Source organism: Notolepis coatsorum (assembly GCF_963971535.1).
Source record: "Notolepis coatsorum genome assembly, chromosome: 6".
Classification (NCBI taxonomy): Eukaryota; Metazoa; Chordata; class Actinopteri; order Aulopiformes; family Paralepididae; genus Notolepis; species Notolepis coatsorum.
The window spans coordinates 84,775,589-84,798,214 of record NC_140170.1 but is presented as its reverse complement, the minus strand read 5'-3'; the positions used below and the strand labels follow the sequence as shown (position 1 = coordinate 84,798,214).

Sequence of the window (22,626 nt, the reverse complement as noted above, 5' to 3'; positions counted from 1 at the left end):
CCCACCTCCCTCAGCAGTATACCCACCTCCCTCAGTAGTCACCCACCTCCATCAGCAGTCCCTCAGCAGTATACACACCTCCTCAAATGATACTATACCACTCATTAGTATACACGTCTCATCTTATATTAGAGACATGAAGGACCAATGGTGATCTTTGGAATGATCATGTATACAATTATGTAATGTATATTGTGTACTGTATCCCGCTTACAGTAATGCATCCCACCAGAACCCTAAAATAATGAGCCTGCCAGACTCCATGTACAGCACTGCACTCCATTGTATGGAACTCACCAACTCTGTTTGCCGTTCGTTTGGCAGTCAGTGACTGTTGCTTGGTTTAGAAGCAGAGCTTTGGTCTAAGCTAGGAAATGAGGCCTCACTAAATCATTAGCAAACCAGCGGCGTCGACGTGAAGAAAGAGATCCAATCCTGCGAATTAAGATCAAAATAGGATCTAAAAGACCACATAGATCCCACTTCATCTCCACCCCCCACCCCCACCCCAAAAAAGCTCACTTTGAAACCCCTTAAAGGGAAAAAGGTTTGCCTTTGAAGAAACAGCCCACCATGGTTTATAAAAAAAAACATTTCCACTGTATGGATTAGATGATGTCGTCTAGCCGAGGCAGCAGTCAGGGCGAAATCACCACTTCGTGATGCCTGCTGCTGGATGGAGGACTTATCACCGGCTGCCCTGTGAACCCAGCTTCCTGTGTCTGAGAATGCACCATTGTGTTAAAGGGTATAAGATTACACCCTTATATCATGATTGCACTCCCAACCACAGCGGCCTGGTCAAAATGAGTGTTATTATGATTGTGCCTCCTAACAGTGAATCTGACTGAGGTCCATTTTGGTTCCTTATCAGCAGCAGCCCCTGGTTCATGGACTCATTGGCTGAACTTCCTCCAGCTCCCCTCCACTCCCATGGCCTCTCCACTTCCTGTGTGTTCAGCTAACATTTATATCTGCTCGCAGAGAGGCTTCTATTTTTGGGTTGCATCAATCAGTGTTCCTTGTTATCATGAGACTGAGAGTATGTGTTGTTCATTAGGCCATGTGTCCGTTCCGCTAATGAATGGCTGTTGACTTTCCTGCGCTAACATCTACTGTTTCCCTCGAATAAAGACAGCAGTTATAATAATAATAGTGATAAGATATGTGTACATAAAATATTGTTACAAAGGACTTTACAGTTAATAAAATTAAATAATGCAATAGCCAAGTATAATAAAAAGTTTAGCGTATGGTTTGGGTAAAAGCAACGCCATGAAGACTAAACTAAAACGTCAGTCTTCCATCTACAAGACCAGAAGTAAATTCACCCCTATTTTAGCCTTCATGCACTAGCTACTCATGTGTTTTAGAATAAATATAAAGAAGTCTTTTAATCCCCTATGATCTGCAGCACAGTCTGGCGTCCTTGGGTTGGGCCTTGCGATGGTTGAGACATAGCAAGTTCAGTCGTAAACAAAAGTTGCATCACGTCACGGGTCCCCCAGGCTTCCCAAGGAGATCATGCAAGTCAACAAGTATTTAACGTTTGGGTGGGACGTATAGGCTACATAATGTAGTCTGTCAGCTAAGGTCAAGTCTGCTGATCCCAGTTTTGTTTTTATCCTCTCGCACACCCTGGAGAAAATCATCCATTGTTTTATTTCTTATTCTTTAGTTTACTGTGAAATTGGAACTTTTCAAAAATGACATTACATAATATGCTGAGGGAGGGGGGGTTTACTGCTGAGGGAATGAATGAATGAATATATGAATGAATGAAAACTTTATTTAACAGATTGCAGAATGGGTACAATACAGTACGGCTCAATACACACAATTGTTAAGGGGATGCAGACCAGAGAAAGACGTTTGTCTTGTTTACATCAGGGTCCCCCATTTTCAATTCATATGGACATTTATGACATACACAACATACATGACATTTATGGCATAGGGACATACAGGTATTTAGTACTGGGAGGTGGGTATACTGCTGAGGGAGAGGGGTTTACTGCTGAGGGAGGTGGGCATACTGCTGAGGGAGGGGGTCATACTGCTGAGGGAGGGGGTCATACTGCTGAGGGAGGTGGGTATACTGCTGAGGGAGAGGGGTTTACTGCTGAGGGAGAGGGGTTTACTGCTGAGGGAGGTGGGCATACTGCTGAGGGAGGGGGTCATACTGCTGAGGGAGGGGGTCATACTGCTGAGGGAGGTGGGTATACTGCTGAGGGAGAGGGGTTTACTGCTGAGGGAGGTGGGCATACTGCTGAGGGAGGGGGTCATACTGCTGAGGGAGGGGGTCATACTGCTGAGGGAGGTGGGTATACTGCTGAGGGAGGTGTGTATACTGCTGAAGGAGGTGTGTATACTGCTGAAGGAGGTGGGTATATATGTAATCTATTCATTACAGTGGGATAAAATACATCAATAAGCGATGAATGTGTCAAGGACTGTGACCATTTTCCCTTTATGAAAATTGCATTGGAAATAAGAGGATTTCCTGGTTCACTAGCTCCTTTTCTTCCTGGAAGCTGCTACAACCTGAGCTTTGCCTCCTCAGGAAGAGCACTGATGACCACTCGGCTTCCTGCCTCAGAGGAAGTAACCAAGAGTACCTGTTGACCAGACATGTCGACCAAGGGGGAAGATTATCCATAGCTTTGCGACAAAGTGTCGGTGTGTTTCGTCTGCGGGGTTGTGAGCATGCATAGGTCAGTGTAGTTCTACATTGTAGCAGGGGTGAATGAATGAATGAATGAATGAAAACTTTATTTAAGGTCCCAGCTGAAAAGCTGGGACCTTTGGCAAGAGGAGTTATCCGAGCTGATTGATTGATTGATTGATTGATTGATTGAAAACTTTAATTAACAGATTGCAGAATGGGTACAGTACAGTACAGCTCAATACACACAATTGTTAAGGGGATGCAGACCAGAGAAAGACTTACGTCTTGTTTACATCAGGGTCCCCCATTTAAAAATTATAATGACATTTATGACATACACAACATAGAGATATACAGATATAATAATCTATACAAGATATGCAAATATACAGTACTGTTAAACAGATCCTAACTAATCCTAACAGTAAATACATACATACATACAAGGGGGAGGGAACACATTAGGAGGGGGGTTCAGACATTTACGGGGGCCAGTTTTGAATTGCAGCTTCCCGTAGGTGCTCTTTGAGAGCGGTTTTGAAGGTGGGTAGTGATTCAAATTTTTTTACGGCTGTGGGTAGCGGGTTCCACATTGATGTGGCATAATTACAGAACGTGTTTAGTCCCTTGTTTGAGCCGAATCTGGGTTGGACATGATTTGTGGAACTCCCTCGGGTGTTGTGGTCGTGGTATTCACTGACCTTTGGGAAGTATTTCGACATGTACATGGGTACCTTAGTGGTGTAGTGTAGACCAGGCCCATTGCAAGTTGCTGTACTCTGTCGTCTACTCTAAGCCATCCTAGGTTGTCAAAATGAGCAGGGGTGAGGTGGGTTCTAGGAGTAGGGTCAAGCAGTAGTCTGACCAGTTTGTTTTGTGGTGTTTGTAATCTTGTTTTTAGTGCCTTTGAGGTGCTTTGGTACCATGAGGTGCAAGCATAGTCGTAGTACCCTTGAATGAGTGCTCCTGTTAGAGTCTTCAGGGTATTTTTGTTTACCAGGTTTACCAACGCCCTACCCAAAGCTGTAAAGGAATGTGAATCACTACCCACTTTCAAAAACACTCTCAAAGAACACCTATGGGAGACTGCAATTCAAAACTGGCCCCTGTAAATGTCCTAACACAACCCCCTCCAATGTACAGTAAATGACCAAGTATGGTTTTGTCAATATTCCAATGTACAGTTTTGCTTGTACAGTTGTACAGTGTCCCCCACCCACCCACCCCTCCTACCCAACCTCCCCCCCCCCCACCCACCCAACCACCTCCAATGTACAGTCCCCCCCACCCCCCCAACCCCACCACCCCACCCCACCCCACCTACCCAACCTCCTCCAATGTACAGTTTCTACGTCAAATGTATATACTCTCGTTTCTGGACTCTTTTCGTATCACAAACAGTACTGTATTTGCAAATCTGGTATGTCATAAATGTATAGATGTAGCAGTACTGTCTATCTGTATGTCATGTATGTCATATATGGTACTGTACTGTACCCATTCTGCAATCTGTTAATAAAGTTTTCAATCAATCAATCAATCAATCAATCAAAACCAGAGAGGAGATCCGGTACAAGAATCTTGTTTGTTGGTTGACTTTTTTGATTACATTGGATGCCATCTTGTCACAGGAAAGATGTGCCTCTAGAATGGAACCCAGGTATGTAATTTCATCTTTCCTTGTGACAATATTGTCACCCACTGTAACAGAGTGGTCTTGCTGAGTTTGTTATTTGATCCAAAGAGAATGGACTCTGTTTTACCCAGGTGTAATGATAGTTTGTTATCAGCGAGCCAGGTGCAGATTCTGCCGAGTTCTGAGCTGAGGGTTTGTTCAACCTGTAACTTGTTCTTGCCAGAGACCAGCAGGGCTGAGTCGTCCACAAACAGGAACAAGTTGCAGTCACAAGCTGATGACATGTCATTTGCATAAATTAGGAACAGTAACGGTCCTAGTATGCTTCCTTGTGGAACAGCTTGCCATAATTACCTTGTTGTCATCATTGTAATTGGAATCCACGTGCCAGTGTTTAGTGAGAGAGCCAGGAGAGGAAACAGTTACATCCTCACACTTCTGCTTTAGTTAATTTCATCTGCCAGTTCTGGCAATCTTACTAAATGTAGGCTAAATAACTGTTGATCTTAATAATAATTTATAATCTTCTACCCAAGAGCAATTTTGTCTCCACCATCAAGGTAAATATAGAAATACATAGGGCGGAAATACTACGACTTAAGGCGAATGGACCAATCATCCTCCAGTGGCGACAGTGGCTCAGGAAGTAGAGCGGTTGTCTGTTAATCAGAAGGATTCCGGCTCCTCCCGGCAGCACGTGGAAGTGTCCTTGAGCAAGACAATTAAACCCTTAACTGCTCCCGATGAGAAGGTTGGCACCTTGCATGGTTGCCTCCACCGTCGGTGTGAATGTGTGAGTGAATGGGTGAATGTGAGGCATATGTTGTAAAGCGCTTTATATAAATGTAGTCCATTGACCATTTACCCTACTTCCAGACATCTTGATGTGGAACCCTGGATTAGCCTTAACATCAACAAGGACAAAGTGTGTCGCTATGAATTTAAATAATATTAGATTGAGGGCATGACTCTCACTGGTAGACACCTTGTTAAAGAGACTCTGATGTATTGACCTATTCTGAAACCAAGAGGAATTTCTATATATTCCTATGATGCATGCAGGGCTTGACATTAACACCCGCCAAATGCGGGTAGAATTCGGCAGTGGCGTGTAACTCTGTCATTCTTACCAGCCACTTTGGCGGGTGACCTTTTTTCATTTCCCCATCACCGCGAATCCGCCCCTCAATTAATATCGCTGTGGGGGGGCATAATCCCACGGGACAATGCATTGGGAAATTGTGTCCCACAAGGACATCTATGGGAATACGGGCATGCGTGTGGGAGCTCGCGCAAAATCTGCGAGATTTTTCCACGTCACGCCCTGACCTTTTCCCAACGTTTCCGCTGATGGAAGTGCATTGGGAAATTGTGCCCCCACACCGAGTTCTACCCCCGGGAGAAATCTCCCGTCGATCCGCGCACGGGCGCGCAAAATCACCCAAATCATTCCACGTTGCCAAAACTTTTTCCCAGACGTTTTCGCTGATGGAAGGGCATTGGGAAGTTGTTGAACCGACCGAGATCAACCCCCATGAATATTTTCGCGTGGGAGCTCGTGCAAAATTGGAGAAATATAAATACCTATATTTATTACTTTTTGACTGGGGGTGCGAGCGCAGGGATTTTTGGTTGGTGAAAATGCTGAGTGGCTAGTGACTTTGGAAAACCACTAGCCACTGTAGTTGGTGAGCCAAAAAGTTAATGTCAAGCCCTGGATGCATGTTCTGTAAGGGTTACTTAAAAGCATGTGGAAGAAACATACAGTATAGTGTTGTGGCTGATGGTTGTTTAACACAGCAGGAGACGATATTTCCAATTTTAACAAGTAGGTAATTTATTTAGGAAAAGAAGTTTCAACAGCAGAGCTATGGATCGAGCAGAGGATCACCACAGCTTGAACAAAAAACACTCTACCCCTCAATCCCTCTGCTTGTCCCCTAAATCCCCTCTCAGTCCTGCCCCCACATGACAGATATGATGACGTGTCATATCATGTCAGATATGACATGACGTTCATTAAGATGACACGTAGATTTAACATCGGAGAGAGATAAAAACATTAAGAACATCGAAGAGAGATAAAGACATTAAGAAGAACATAGATTTAGATAAAAACATTAAGAACATCGAAGAGAGATAAACAAGATATGATGTACACACACGATATGATGTAAAACATTAAGAACATCGAAGAGAGAGTGAGATGTGTGTGTGTGTGTGTGTGTTTGTGTGTGTGTGTGTATGTGTGTGTGTGTCTGTGTGTGTGTGCGTCTGTGTACAGACGTGTGTGTATTGTATGTGTGTATTGTGTGTGTGTGTCTGTGTGTGTGTGCGTCTGTGTACAGACGTGTGTGTATTGTATGTGTGTATTGTGACACAGGGAATGTGTGTGTGTGTGTGTGTGTCGGTGTGTATGTCTGTACGACTGTGTGTGTCTGTGTGTGTGTGTGTGTGTGTCGAAGAGAGAGTGAGATGTGTGTGTGTGTGTGTGTGTTTGTGTGTGTGTGTGTGTATGTGTGTGTGTGTCTGTGTGTGTGTGTGTCTGTGTGTCTGTGTGTGTGTGCTGTGTCTGTGTGTGTGTGCTGTGTATGTGTGAAAGAGAGAAAAGACACAAGATTAGAGCACACGATATGATGTACTGAAATGTCCATCTGCCTATCTTGAGGTTGTTTTAAGAACATCAGCCAGACTGTCGCCCTAGTGTCTTTGAGCCCTGCTAGTTGACCTATATTAAACTAGTCAAGACTAACCCCTTTCCTACCTCCACCCCCGTATACACATTTTCCACAACAATAGCATTGCAAGACATTTATTATTTGGTTTCCATTATGATTACAAGTAACCTATGCTAACAACATGATTCAAACTAAAGTAAAGAAAAATGAGTACACTATTTAGTGACAAGTGACTAGTGAAGTGAACAACACCACCAGAATTTAGGATGACACAGTAGTCCTTTAAAGGGATATTTCACTTTAGTTGAAGATCTGCAATCCTGACACCTGGGAGGACTGGTGGTGACAACAGGGACAGCAGTGGTCACTAGATTACTTGTAAATTACTTAGATAGAGGTAAGACTATACGATTTTCGACAACCTCTACTAAAGTGGAACATCACTTTAAGCCCAGGTCCAACATGGCAATGCTTTCCACGGACTTCAGAGCCAGCATTTCTAATGCCGGCTATGATCTGTGGACGGACAGCAGACGAGATTCTTGACTGTCCTCCAACAACTGTAGGCTGAATATAAACCTATAGTATGTCTCTCATCACCGTGACTCGTCTCAGACCCAGTCAGGCTCACCTTCTTGTGTCAAAACAGCTCCGTGCAGCAGGAGGCGTCTTCAGGCCTGGTTCTTAACCCTTTCACTACCACACTACCAAAGGGTTAACCCTTTCACTGCGACAATACAGAAGGTTAACCCTTTTCACTGGCACACGGTTAACCGTCTAGTGTGGTAGTGAAAGGTTAACCTTCTGTAATGTGCTTATGAAAGGGTTAACAGCCCTGGTCTTGTTGATTCCCAGCTCCGCTGCACGTCCAAAACGGACATCTGGACGGGGAGAAACCACCAGGGAGAGACAGTGTTTGAGAACAGCTCACTCTTGTCCAACATTAGGAGTGAGTTGATACGTACGCTGAGCCAGAATATACAATGGAGCAGTGAATCTATCTCCTGTGTCTCTAAACTGGAGGAGGGTTGGTGTGGATGGAATTCCCCATCACAGAATCTTACACCCATCCTCTCTCATTTGATACCGAAGAGGGAGGGAGTGGTTACCTTTTCCAGACTATTATTTGGTGACAATAATTCAATATTATCGTTCATCGTCTGTCATCTAAATGAATGATAACAACCACACCAATCAATATTTAAGAGGAGTTGTGGTTTGATGTCACACTTTACATTATCATGCGGTTCAATGCAATGAACATCAATTGGATTATTTATCTTGTTATTTTGAATAGATGAATTTCCAAATGGTGGCACGGTGGTGTAGTGGTTAACACTGTCGCCTCACAGCAAGAAGGTCCTGGGTTCGATTCCTGCTTGGGGACTAGGTTGCCGGGTTGCCAGGTACCCAGGTGGGGTACATCCCACGTCTCAATTTCATTTACGTTTGAAAACCCAACAGGTTTTGACGGGTCGTGTGTTCGGCACGTGGGATGTACTGGAAACAACGAGCCACCTAGAAATGTGTTAATAAAACAAAACATCTCATGGGAAAGAAAATGTTACAAACTCTAAATCTAAATGATCTGTTAGGCCTGAAAGAAATCATGTTGCGATTCTTTTGACAGATATTGCGAACTGTACAGTTCTGTACAGTTTGTACAAAAACAAAGGTTTCCTGATTTGTAGGTCAGGACATCTGCAGAACCACAATAATTAATATAGAACTGTATTTTGACACACATTTCGCCTTTATCAAGTATTGCTGCCTTCGGAAATTACAGTAGGCCATCTTGAAATTGTTATCAACCTTTAATTAAAAGTGGTAAGTGGTATTTTTCTTTTTGAAAATGAGTGGTCTACATGTTAATATAATAGCATCCCAACAGCCATAACTTTTATAGTGTTTGGTCAATAACATGGGTCTCCCAGTCCCTCCTGCTCTGCAGTAAACAGAAAATAAATTCAGTTTTTCCACTTTATCCAATCAGGAGAGAAAACTCCACACTGAAAAAAAGTCTGAGAAAAATAAGAAATAAAAACTAGTTTTAAGAGAATATGTGCTTTAAACAAGTACAATAATCTGTCAGTGCAGTAAGCAAATATGTCTTGGCAAGATTTCTTGAAATTAGAAAATAAATATATAATAAAAAATAATATCTAGGGTTTCTGATTGGAACGGGATACCAGGAAAAATAATAATGCTGTTTACTGCTAAGCTTACTGACCAAACACTATATCAGTGATGGCTGTCAGAATGTAGAGCTACTTTACATTACAGGAAATAGAGACTAAGACCTCCCCATTTTGTCTTCCCATAGATTAACTTTGTATGCTTCCCAAAGAAGCTATCAACCAATACACAATTTACAACAAGAGCTTCTTGGATTCTCAGATTCACATATGGTGCTTGTATAAACACTGATAAAACTACCTACTTTAACCCCTCCAGTCCTGTTTTCGCCCACTCCATATTGAATGTTCCTAATTTATGCAAATGACATGTCGTCAGCTTGTGACTGCAACTTGTTCCTGTTTGCGGACGACTCAGCCCTGCTGGTCTCTGACAAGAACAAGTTACAGGTTGAAAAAACCCTCAGCTCGGAACTAGGCAGAATCTGCATATGGCTCGCTGATAACAAACTATCATTACACATGGGCAAAACAGAGTCCATTCTCTTCGGTTCAAATAACAAACTCAGCAAGACCGACGGCTTCTCAGTTACAGTGGGTGACAATATTGTCACAAGGAAAGATGAAATTACCTACCTGGGTTCCATCCTAGAGGCTAATCTCTCCTGTGACAAAATGGCATCCAATGTAATAAAAAAAGTCAACCAACGAACTCGATTCTTGTACCGGATCTCCTCTCTGGTAAACAAGAATACCCTGAAGACTCTGGCAGGAGCACTCATTCAGGGGTACTACGACTATGCTTGCACCTCATGGTACCAAAGCACCTCAAAGGCGCTAAAAACAAAATTACAAACATCTCAAAACAAACTGGTCAGACTACTGCTTGACCTTACTCCTAGAACCCACCTCACCCCTGCCCACTTTGACAACCTAGGATGGCTTAGAGTAGATGACAGAGTACAGCAACTTGCAATGGGCCTGGTCTACAAGATACACTACACGACCAAGGTACCCATGTACATGGCAAAATACTTCCCAAAGGTCAGTGAATACCACGATCACAACACCAGAGGGAGCTCCACAAATCATGTTAAACCCAGATTCGGCTCAAATAAGGGACTAAACACGTTTCGCAATTATGCCACATCAATGTGGAACGCCCTACCCAAAGCTGTAAAGGAATGTGGATCACTACCCACTTTCAAAACCTCTCTCAAGAGACACCTACGGGAGACTGCAATTCAACACTGGCCCCTGTAAATATCCTAACCCAACCCCCTCCAATGTACAGTAATTTACCTAGTATGGTTTTGTCAATAGTCCAATGTACAATTTTGTTTGTTTGTACAGAGTCTCCCCCCCCTCAATGTACAGTTTTGCTTGCTTATACAGTGTGCCCCCCCCCCCCCAACCACCTCCAATGTAAATTACCCAGTATGGTTGTCAATATCCCAGTGTACCCAACCCCCCCCACCCAACCTCCTCCAATGTACAGTTTCTACGTCAAATGTATATACTCCCTTTTCTTGACTCCATCTGTATCACAAACAGTACTGTATTTGCAAATCTGGTATGTCATAAATGTATAGATGTAGCAGTACTGACTATCTGTATGTCATGTATGTCATATATGTCCTGATGAATTGAAAATGGGGGACCCTGGTGTAAACAAGACGAAAGTCTTTCTCTGGTCTGCATCCCCTTAACAATTGTGTGTATTGAGCTGTACTGTATTGTACCCATTCTGCAATCTGTTAATAAAGTTTTCAATCAATCAATCAATCAATCAATGACCTCCTGACCTCTGCTGACACCAGAGCCCTTAGCGTCCTCATCCTCCTTGACCTGAGTGCAGCCTTCAACATCCTGCTCATTAGACAGTGTCGGATGCATAGCACTCAGCTGGCTCCTGTCGTACCTCTCCAACAGATCACTTCACAACCACTCCTCTGTCTCATCCACTGTCACACCAGGTGTTCCCCACAGTTCCATACTTGGCCCACTCATTTTCATCATCTACATCCTCCCTCTCGTCAGATTATCTGCCATTTCAACCTGGACTTCCACTGCTATGCAGATGACACTCAGATATATCTAAAATCCGCCTACAACCCACCCCTCTCTCACATTGACTCCTGCCTGTCTGCAATAAAAGTCTGGATGCAACTAAATGTCCCCAAACTCAACAGTGACAAAACTGCACTCCTCCTCATTGACTCCAAGTCCACCCTCAGCAGAATCAACTACCCCACCCTCACCATCGATGGCACCACTGTCTCTCCTTTCTCCCAGGCAAGCAACATTGGCAGGATCCTCAACCCCACACTCTCCCTCGACCCCCACATCCAGATTCCAGAATGCTGTCTAAAAGAACATACGGTGGCAACATTATGCCGCTTTGGTTTGGCTTTGAATCAGGTAGATTAGCTAAATTACCTGAAAGGACAGCAACACATCACCCAGTAATACAGTCCATACATGTTATGTTGTTTTACACATTAGTAACTCTCTCTTTGCTGTGGCTCTTGGCTGTGGCCATCAAAACACATCATTTTCAGGCATAACGATTTTTGGGACAGTTGTGTTTTCAATTATCGGAGTTCTGAAACAAAGAGATATTGGGGGTTGGGAGAGATTCTAAAAGCGTTGTAATTGTTTCCAGCAGCCGGCTCGGTTCCAGCGTTCTTGCTCGTGTTTCTGCCCCGCCACAGTGGTGACCGGCGGTGACATCACTCCAGTCCACATGCAGACTGATTAGGTGGACGATTGTGTCGAGGTTCCTGCTGCAGTTCTTCGACAGATATGTGAGCGGGAGGAAAGGAGGGGAGAGGTTAAACATAGCCTGTCTCGTTTACATTGTGCACAGTTTACATCCATACACAAAAGGCCTAATGAGATCAAGCCTACCATGGGACTACTTTTTGGAAGAGGCGAATAAAGAGGTCCATTTTATCATCTCGCGATGACTTCCTTAGAGTTATTTTCGAACTGCCTTTGTGGCCCACTTGCATTTCCTGCTCAGAGCCCGTATTCTGGTTTCCCAACGCGACCCATGACCCAGTGCACACATGAACCAAGCCAAGCAAGACCTACACATTGTTGCGATCAAGATCTTTTACTTCTTTTTATTTTTGCATCGTCAGGGACACGGGACACGGTTCCCTAGAAGACTAGAGGGGTGTTTTGGAGGGGGGGAGGGGTAGGCCCTGAACTTGTCTCCATAACCCCCAAGCCCCAATAGCAGAGGAGTCTGAGGTAGTCGGACTGTTCCTCTTGGCTGCCAGAGCAAAGATAATTGGACCCAGGTTTCGCTGGGAGTTTTGGTATTCACATTTCAGGCCAAGTTTAGAGCTATCACCCCCACCCCTCCCTCTCCTCTCCCCTCCCCCACCACACAGCATCAGTGCAGGAGAGCCCTTCTAACTCAGTGACAAGTATTTTGACATGTTTTTTTTCTGCATATGAGGAATCCTGACCATTCTCTGGTCAGGTGATGCACACCCCCACGGTGGATTAGGATGTTGATGGTAAACACTCAGTGTCATGTGGCGCCGTTCAAGTGTAATGTCTGGCCAGTGACAGCAGGAACAGCCGTGTTTATGTTTGGAGGAGGTTTAAACGGATCACGCTGGATTTCGGGGACTTAGCATTCTGTCTTTGTGCTGGTGAGATCTGAGGTAGATCCTGTATAGAAACAGTGATTTAGAGGAGGATGATCCTCTACGGGGGTCACCAGTACCCAAGATCTGATCTGGTGAGGTTTAGAGGTGTCAAAAGGCACCCGCGCTGTAGGATGACGGTCCGAGGGTTAAAGGGATACTCCACTCATTTTACGATGTCTGTTTGATGTGTCCCCAACTGGAAGTCGTTCAGTTCATCCAAAAAGTACTTCCAAAAAGTTCAGGAAGTACTAAAAAAGTACCGTGCCAATAATACTAATACCTGGGAGTCGGTACTGATACCAAAACAATACTTTTTTTCAATTGAATTATGTATCAGAGGCTTTGTTACTTTTGGGATTGGCTTGAACAGAATAAATGGCCAATCACCGGCCTTATATCTTGAAACAAACCCGCTTATTGGCTCACCGATGAGATAGAGAGAGAACTATTTTGGTATTGAAACTTGGTGTCGACTGACCAAACATTTTCCGATACTCAATAGTACTGAAGCAATTCGATCGATACCATTGATTTTGATACTGGAAGTAGATATTATTAGCATTTGTTAGTAATGCCGGTGGGAATCAGTAGATGCATGAAGCTTGTATTGGTACCAAATTCAAAACAGCTTCCTAAATGTTTATGATATGACTTAAAGGAACACAAATTATGGGAAAGTCGTGGAAAGGTTTTGGGATTTTGTTTTAGGAAATAAAGGAAATTCGGGCATCATAGCCGACGGTCGCCGTCGGTTGTGTGATAGTAAAGGGTTAACCTTCTGTGAATTGTCGCAGTGAAAGGGTTAACCATTTTGTAGTGTGGCAGTGAAAGGGTTAACAATTGTGTGTATTGAGCCGTACTGTATTGTACCCATTCTGCAATCTGTTAATAAAAATGGCAATCAATCAATCAATGGGCAGGGTAATAGTAGAAGACATAAATATAGGCAATACAATTATAGTAAAGATAAAATAAGCAGTGTAAACAATATGATTAACTCTGAATATAAGAATATGAGCAAGTAAACAAAGGTGCGGATGATGGTCTGTATGCCCTATTAGTTATATTATGTTGTTACAATACAATAAATATGGGCAATAAACACACACTCGCAATTTGATTTCAATGGTCATTAACTATTGATGCAGAACGACACGCTAACTTGCATACAAGCAGGTTTCTGTCAGTGCTATAGGTTTGCTTGCGGTTACATTGGAAGTCTCTCTCTCTCTCTCTCTCTCTCTCTCTCTCTCTCTCTCTCTCTCTCTCTCTCTCTCTCTCTGAATATGCAAAAAAAAGGAACTGGACACAGATGATCTGTGTATGTTTTCCACACCTATCCCTCCCCTGGTGTGAGTCAACTGTTCCAGATAAACAGACGTACACAGAGAGGGAGTGTGTCTCTATATGAAATGGCAAACTCAATTTACTCAATTTACCACAGGAAAGACTGAGGGGAAAATTGGCCCCTAAAACTCTTCACTAAAGGCTCCTCACTGCTGCCGCTATTTGATCTGCTGTCTGGCAAGGTGTCTGGAAAGAATTCCTACTCTTTTTCTTCTCCACCGCCTAGAGCAGAACATTTATATTCATAAAGTTGCAGGTTTTATTAGCTACATATTTCAACATCTCTCTGTCTTCTGTACTATAACACATGTGCCTTGGCCAGATGAAGTCCTTCCATGTGACAAGTCCTTGGTAACTGTTTTGTAAGACCTAAGCCATATGCCACAAGGCATAAGCCATGTAGTTGCTAGGTGCAGGCTAAGGCAAGACGTTAGACGCAAAAGTAAAAGTGTTAAATTAGGGCTGGGTGATATGGTCCATATAATTATTATAACTTATTATTGACGGTAGGCTGTAACAATATTTTATATTGTATTTTGTTTCTCCAATGCAACTTACAGTGATTGAAATCTTGTTGTTGTTATTGTTGTTTTTGCTTTCATGGTGCTTTTTCATTTAAAGGGGTATATTTTAATCACATTTTTATCCCAAACTCTTTACAATACTGCTGCACGGAACAATTTCTAGATCAACACACATGTATCATTTTACAATGTCTTTCGACTATTACCCTGCCCATACCTGTACCCCCCCTCCCCATGCTGCTATGATGCCCGAATTTCCCCAAGGGGAAATCTTATCTTATAATATAATCATATTCATATTCATTACACCTCCCAGCCCTTCGTTAAATGCTTGTGTAGCATAGTAGCCCTGCCTGAAGCCTCTCCCTTAGATCATTATCTCATAATCTACCTTCAGCTTTGCGGGTTCGAATCCAGGTGTGTTGCTTTATGTTTAGACAGAGGCTGTCTTGCAAATCATCTCATCTGTCTGACCTTCTTGACCTCAGCATTGGTAAACCCACGCTCTCTAGACCACTGCTAGCTAGTCTCAGCTGCTTTCTTCAACAAAGGCATCAAATGTTGTTTCTTTGCTTTAAGCTGCGATTGACTGATACTTGGGAGATATATAATGTATAGGATCAACATCTGGTGTGTGGTGTCTCATAGTGTGTGGTGTCTCATAGTTAGAGTCTTTGTCTTCCATCCAGACTTTATCTTTCAACAGAGTGTGTGTGTGTGTGTGTGTGTGTGTGTGTGTGTGTGTGTGTGTGTGTGTGTGTGTGTGTGTGTGTGTGTGTGTGTGTGTGTGTGTGTGTGTGTGTCTGCGTGCGTGTGTCGTGTCTATCGGCAGGTTGCAGGAAAGGAGTATACTCTGTGGGATTGCTTCCTGGTCGAGGGCAGATGTGATGGTCGGCAGGAAATGACCTTGGGGAGTCTGTTGCAGTATATCAAGGTACAGCCTCACTCCCTAATTAACCAAGGCAGACCAAGGATACACACACACAGACCAATAGGCATGCACACACACAAACCACATATAAAGACAGACATACACACACACACACACACACACACACACACACACACACACACACACACACACACACACACAGACCAATATGCATGCACGCACACACAAACCACATAAAGACATACATGCACCCACCACATACAATGTAAAGACGCATACACACACGTGCACGCACACATGCACATGCACACACTGTTATGGGAACAGAGGAACGGACCCGTAAAAGCAACACATATGCTGTTCTCACAACACATAGCTGTTCACATCTGTTAGAAAGAGCTGGTGGAGGAGGAGGGGGGGGGGTTATAAAGGAGAGCTCATTAGAGCTGTTGAGGTTTCATGCCTCCCAGCGAAGTCATTATAGGAAGAAAAGGAAAAAAACAAAACTCTTCAACTGTTCATACTTATTTTTTTTTCAACGAGGTGCTCTCTGGATATGTTATGAGTTGGACTGTTACACATTTGTGCATTCTGTTGGAAAACGGGTGTAGTTCAGGGACAGAATGACTCCTTCCCCTGTACGGTCCATAATGGACAGGCTTAGATGTGAACAGTACGTGCAAAGTGGCTCGTCACCCAAAACCATAGCTGGAGGAAGAAGGAACAAGTCCTAAAGGTTATAGTATCTACATGCCCCAAAAAGAAAGCTTGGATATTATTTTACCCCAAAATGAACTCCTTTGTGAAGCAGGAGTTCAAAGTAACTAATTACAGTTACTCTATTTACTGTGAAACCCACCCTAAAACAGAATTCACCGGTCATTTCAAAGACTTCTGAAAGTTCAAGTCAACATTGTAAACGACAACATACTGTGTATGCATATGTGTGTGCATGCATTCCTGGGTCTATATGTTTGCATTTGGGTTAGAATTACCCATGTTCACTAGGGTTGGGTACCGAACGCAGTACTTTTACCACATTTCAGTACCTTTAAGTGTTTAGTATTTGAGTTGTGTAATATACTAGACAAGAGGGAGCCTTTTCCACTATATATATATATATATATATATATATATATATATATATATATATATATATATATATATATATATATATATATATATATATATATATATATATGACTGTCCCGTCTCTTGGGTCTTTGGACCAGACGAGGTCAGAGGAGTTTGACAATATTTACTGAGGATGGCCAGATAATCTTGATATTTAAACATTTAAAAACACATTGTGGACTTCCGGGTTTAGACACAAATGGGATGGCAGCGTGAAGAGAGGGCTCCCGTTCAAAAACGGACTAAAAGTCCCTCCATGGCGAAATTTTATTTTAAAAGAGAGGTTTACTAACTAAATAAAGAGGGCAGAAATGACCGCCAGGAAAAAATAAAAGAAACAAGCACAGCTAAAGTTGCAAAACAAAAACGATCAAAGTCGAAGCTGTTCCCCGGCTAAGGCTAGCTACGATAGCAACGAGGATGACTCAGCGGACTGGGGTATGATACTCAAAGAACTGAGAGACTTTAGAAGAGACAACAAGATACAACTCGACGGTATCAAAGAGGAATTAAAGAAAGCAAACGCAAGACTGGACGAGGCGGAGGGGCGAATTATGAAAACGGAAGAGAGGATTCAGAACACGGACGGCATCATGGCGGAGATGCTAAAGCTACAAGCTAGAATGGAAGACAAGCTAACAGAACTAGAAGGCCACGCCAGGTGGACAATATCCGGATATATGGAATCCAAGAGGGGGCGGAAAAGGACTCCCCGTCCATGATTGTGTTTGTGGAAAAACTACTAAGAGAGAGCCTCGACATCCCAGAGACAACAAGTCTGCAAATAGAAAGAGCCCATCGGGCCACCGGACCACAACCACCAGCAGACGCACATCCAAGATCAATTCTGGTCAAATTCCTCAGCTCCAGAACCAAAGAAACAACACTATGGACGGCGTGGCAAAAGAAAGGATTTACCTGGCAGGGGATGCGAGTTAACAACGACTAGACAACGACTATGCCCCACGCATCCTCCAAAAATGGAAAGAATACACAGAGGTGAGGAGGATTCTGAGGGACCGAGACATCTATTTCCAAATGATATTCCCCGCCCGGCTAAGTGAAATACGACGAGGGGACCATGGTCTACGAGACGGCGATGGAGGCGACACAAAACATGCCTAAGAGAGGCCTACCCATCAAACCAATCAGGGCACCGGAGACGTTGATGGAGCAGCTGAAACAGATGACATGGCAGACAGGTGGAAGACGAACAAGGAGAAGTGAACCACCACCTAGAAGCGAAGCAAGCTACAAAAATAAATTACAAAGCTACAAAAGCGACACACCTGCAAACGAAGAGCCAGGTCAGAAGAGTCAGTAAGATGAAGAAGGATGAACAGTTTATTAACATAACGCTAACAATAGAATAAGTATTATTTCATAATGATAGTAATGATTTTACCGGGGGCAGGGATGTATATACATAAATGTGTATACAAGAAATACACAGGGTCATAGTAGAATAATAATAAAGGAGAGAAAGAATAATAATAAGAGGGTAATTAAGAGGAAATGGGCACTTATGAGTGGGTAAGTTCAACACATTATAGAAACTGTTTTGAGTTAAGAAGAAGTGAAATACCTAGCGGAATCAATAAGATACAAGTAAGAATATGGAAACGAACGGACTATGGATCTTTCTAACATTGTTATCCTCAAGGGCCCTCCCTGTCGACAACGAGAGCGGGGTTTTCCCTTGGAGCCTTTAGTTTTAGGATCATGGAGGGTCACAGAAGTGACCTCTACCTTGGTAGTCACTAGAGTTGACATTTTATTTTTCTTTCTTTCTTGTTCTTTTTTGTGTGCTACTTTTTGTTTGCTAGCGTCGGGGAAGATTTTCATGTACATAGCGGAATTATCACATGCCACAACCTGAAATGCAAGAGGTAAAAAATGTATCCTTTAACGTCCATTGTTTACTTAACCCGATAAAAAGGAAGAAGATATTATCAAAACAAAACAAAAAGAGAATACAAATAGCATATCTACAAGAATCCCACCTTACCGATATCGAACATGCTAACTGAACAAACTGGGATATAAACACCATATGATCCTCAAATGGATCAGGGCACAGAAGGGGGGTGGCCATATTAATCGCAAAAGCGGTGACATACGAACACATATCAGAGCTTAACGATAAAGAAGGCAGATTTATAATGATAATAGGGAAAATAGATGATATTAGATATTTGACTTAATGGCCACAAAAACCCAGGGAATATTAATTTGCGGGGGGATTTCAATGTACGTTTAAATCCAAGATTGGATGCCTCCAGTGGTAGCACAGAGTCAAGACCCATAATGAGGAAACTAAAAGCATTAATGAAGGAACTGGGAGTAATAGATGTATGGAGAGAACTGTACCCAACCAGTAGGGACTACACACATTACTCATCCCCACACGCAGTATACTCAAGGATAGACTATTTCTTTACTTACAAGAAAGACTTAAACAGAATAAGTAAATGTGATATCTGATCACAGCCCTATTTACATGTCTGTACACCTCAACAGAAAACCAAGGTCAACACTGTGGAGATTGAACTCCGATATCCTGAATAACCCAGGAACTAGAGAGTCCTTGAAGACGGAAATTGAAACATATTTAGAACTAAATGATAATGATGAGGTGGCACCGACTATCCTCTGGGACGCGCTTAAAGCGGTATTAAGAGGTAAAATCATCGCCATTATGTCACTTTTAAAGACAAAACACTACACGACCTGGAAACCAAATTAAAACACCTACAACAACAACATTGCCACAATTTAGACAAGGGAGTGAAACAAGAGATGAAAGACATAAAGAACGAGATAAATTAAATAGGCAATCTGGAAATACAAAAAAAGCTCCTATACACAAAACAACGATACTATGAGGTGGGTGGGAAATCATTGAAACTGCTATCATGTGGATTAAGGAAACAACAAGCAGACAATGCAATATATAAAATAAGACTATAAGACACTGTATTCCCAAACTAAAACTAGACAACAACTTCCAGATTGAGACATTCCTCTCCACTCTTGATTTACCCAAAGTCACAGTGGAACAAAATAAAGACTTGATAACCGAAATAACAATAGATGATGATCTACACGCTGCAATTTCTAGAGTAAAAGCTAATAAAGCCCCGGGCACAGACGGATTCACAGCCGAATTGGATTAAAACATTTAGAGAACAATTGACCCCAACACTACTGAAGGCACTCAATTGGGTACTGGAAAAAAAGGAAATCCCCCCTCCTGGAGAGAAGCAATAATTTCAGACATCATGAAGGAAGGGAAAGACAAACTAGACTGTGGAGTTATCGGCCCATAAGTTTGTTAAACTTGGAATATAAATAGTTTACATCTATAATATCACAAAGAATAGATACAATCCTATCAGACCTCATTCATCTGGATCAGACAGGCTTCATTAGACAGAGGCAGACACAAGACAACATTAGAAGATCACTACACATTATCAGACATATCACCCAAAATGGAATAGAGGCAGCCCTAATAAGTTTAGATGCAGAGAAAGCATTCGGCTCAGTAAGGTCCTTCTTATACAAGGTACTAGGGAAATTTGGCTTTCATGAGTCTATAATAACAACCTTTCAAGCGCTATATGACAACCCATCCGCAAGGATCAAAATTAACGGGGACCTATCTAGGGATGGGAATCGAGAACCGGTTCCTCATAATTGTCCGATTCCTGGAATTGCATGCATCTGTGACTATCGATTCCTCTTATCAATGCCATGTTTTTCCGACAGTTGCGCATTTTAAAACAATAACGTTAGCGCCATGCATGCAGCCATAGCAGACTATTTCATTCCTTGACTAGGAAAACCTAAAGGGCTCGAAATCGTGACCGTTTTGGTCGCATATGCTCCCGAAATGCTCCCGCTGTTTCTATGTGCAGTGAAAACCCCAATTCTTTGCATCCTATTCATTCATTTATGTGGTAAACTAACGTTAGCCGCTAACGCTAGCTAATAGCCATGCTCATGACAGAGACAGAGAGAGAAAACAGCTGAGCTGAGCTAGAAAGGGTGGGGGCTCGGGGGAGGCAGACGTCTCTCTCTCCCTCCCTCTCTCTACTGGTCAATTAACATAGCAAAAAAAGGAGCCCTTTCTGTGTGTGTGTGTGCGTGCGCTGGTCTTCTGAAAGGGGAGGTAGAAGCCTCGGAATTTCGGTAGGTGAATTGCTTTCCTAGATGTTACTTATGTCTCACTTATGTTTTTACTTTTAACCTTTATTTATACAGGTAGGTTATTGATAACGAATTCTCTTTTGCAATAATGACCTGTTGAATGCAACTCAATTCAATAGATTAAATTAGTTTAAGAGAATCTCAAATACATTATTTTATTTAAGTGTATAGTTAATTAATTTTTTTACCGTTTTTGTATTTTTCTGACATGGGGGCTCAACAATAAATGATAAATGACAATCAGAAATGTCAAGTTGCATGTTGTTATTCTAACCAGCTTAGTTCTGTTGCATTTCCAATTTATTTATTTAAATTACAAATTTATCAGGAATCGATAAGGGAATCGGATTGATAAGCAGAATCGATAATGGGATCGTATCGATAAAATCTTATCAATTCACATCCCTAGACCTATCAGAGTCCTTCACCCTAGAACGTGGGACTAGCCCGGCTTCTCCAGGACTGTTTGCCCTTTCTATAGAACCTTTGAGGCAATGGATAAGACAAAATGTCGACATAAAGGGAGTGGGCTTGGCAGACGGAGAACATAAACTCAGTCTTGAGTGTACCTAAGACGATGTCATGGTGTACCTAACTCAACCCACACAGACAATCCCAAAACGAATTAATTTACTAGAAGAATATGGGACACATTCAGGTTATAAATTAAATATCCAGAAGACTCAAATACTTATGTTTAACTACAACCCCCCCAACCATATTAGAGGGAAAATTAAACTGAAATGGGAAGTAGACTCATTAAACTACCTGGGAGTCAACCTGCCAAGGGATATATCGAGGTTATATTATCTTATGGCCCTTTGAATGTAAAACTAAAGTCAGATATATTAAGATGGAGCCTCATCCCCTTTTTAAGTTTAAACTCCAGGGTGGACTCAATTAGATGAACATCCTACCGAGATTGTTATACCTGTTTTAGACCCTCCCAGTGGAGATACCCACCAAGCAATTCACGGAGTGGGATAGATTAATATCGAGATATCTATGGCAGGGGGGAAAAAACAGAATCAGATATAAAACGCCACAGATAAGAAAAGAAAAGGGGGGAATAAGCCTGCCCTGCTTACGGGATTATTATTACGCAGCCCAATTGAGGCCAATAGTATGCTGGTGTGCTCCATCGTACTCAGCAAGATGGAAGGAAATTGAATGTGAAATGACAGATGGAGTTCAACTAGCAGCAATAGTGGCAGATAGTGGATTAATTGACAACATGATAAAGAAAAACAACCCCTGGATTAATGTAGCACTGAGAATTTGGCAGGACACGATAAAGCTGTGTGGAGTGAGGGGATCCCTCAGAATGTTGAGATGGTGTGCATACGATTCTGACTTCCCTCCCAACAAAACGGACGGGAGATTTAAAGGGTGAATAGGTAAGGGCCTTACAAATTATTTCTCATTCGTCCACAAAGGGGTGTTCCAGAGCTTTGAATCTCTACAGAGAATACACGGACTGGAACAAAACTATTTCTTTAGATACCTTCAGGTACGACACTATTTCAACCAAAATTTAGGGGGAGAAATAGAAACGGGAGAATCAGTAATTATGGAAGTGTAGGCAGATCATCAAAGTGTAATAGGATCATCTCACCAATATACGGTGGACTGTGTCAGGCCAAATTGAACTCAACTAACACAATGTATATAAAGGAGAAATGGGAGAACAAATGTAATATGCCAATCTCAGGGGATGTCTGGGATCGAATATGTA

The 22,626-nt window shown here is 42.5% G+C and overlaps 1 protein-coding gene across 2 annotated transcripts in view; it reads left to right on the top strand.

Annotated features, from left to right (window-relative positions):
* Window positions 1-22,626, top strand: part of uba7 (ubiquitin-like modifier activating enzyme 7) — a 226,259-nt gene that overhangs the window by 182,652 nt on the left and 20,981 nt on the right. For both annotated transcript variants that reach the window (XM_084316792.1, XM_084316791.1), the window contains one exon: window positions 15,486-15,587. In XM_084316792.1, coding sequence (XP_084172918.1) covers window positions 15,486-15,587 — 102 coding nt within the window. The remainder of the gene's footprint in view (window positions 1-15,485; window positions 15,588-22,626) is intronic.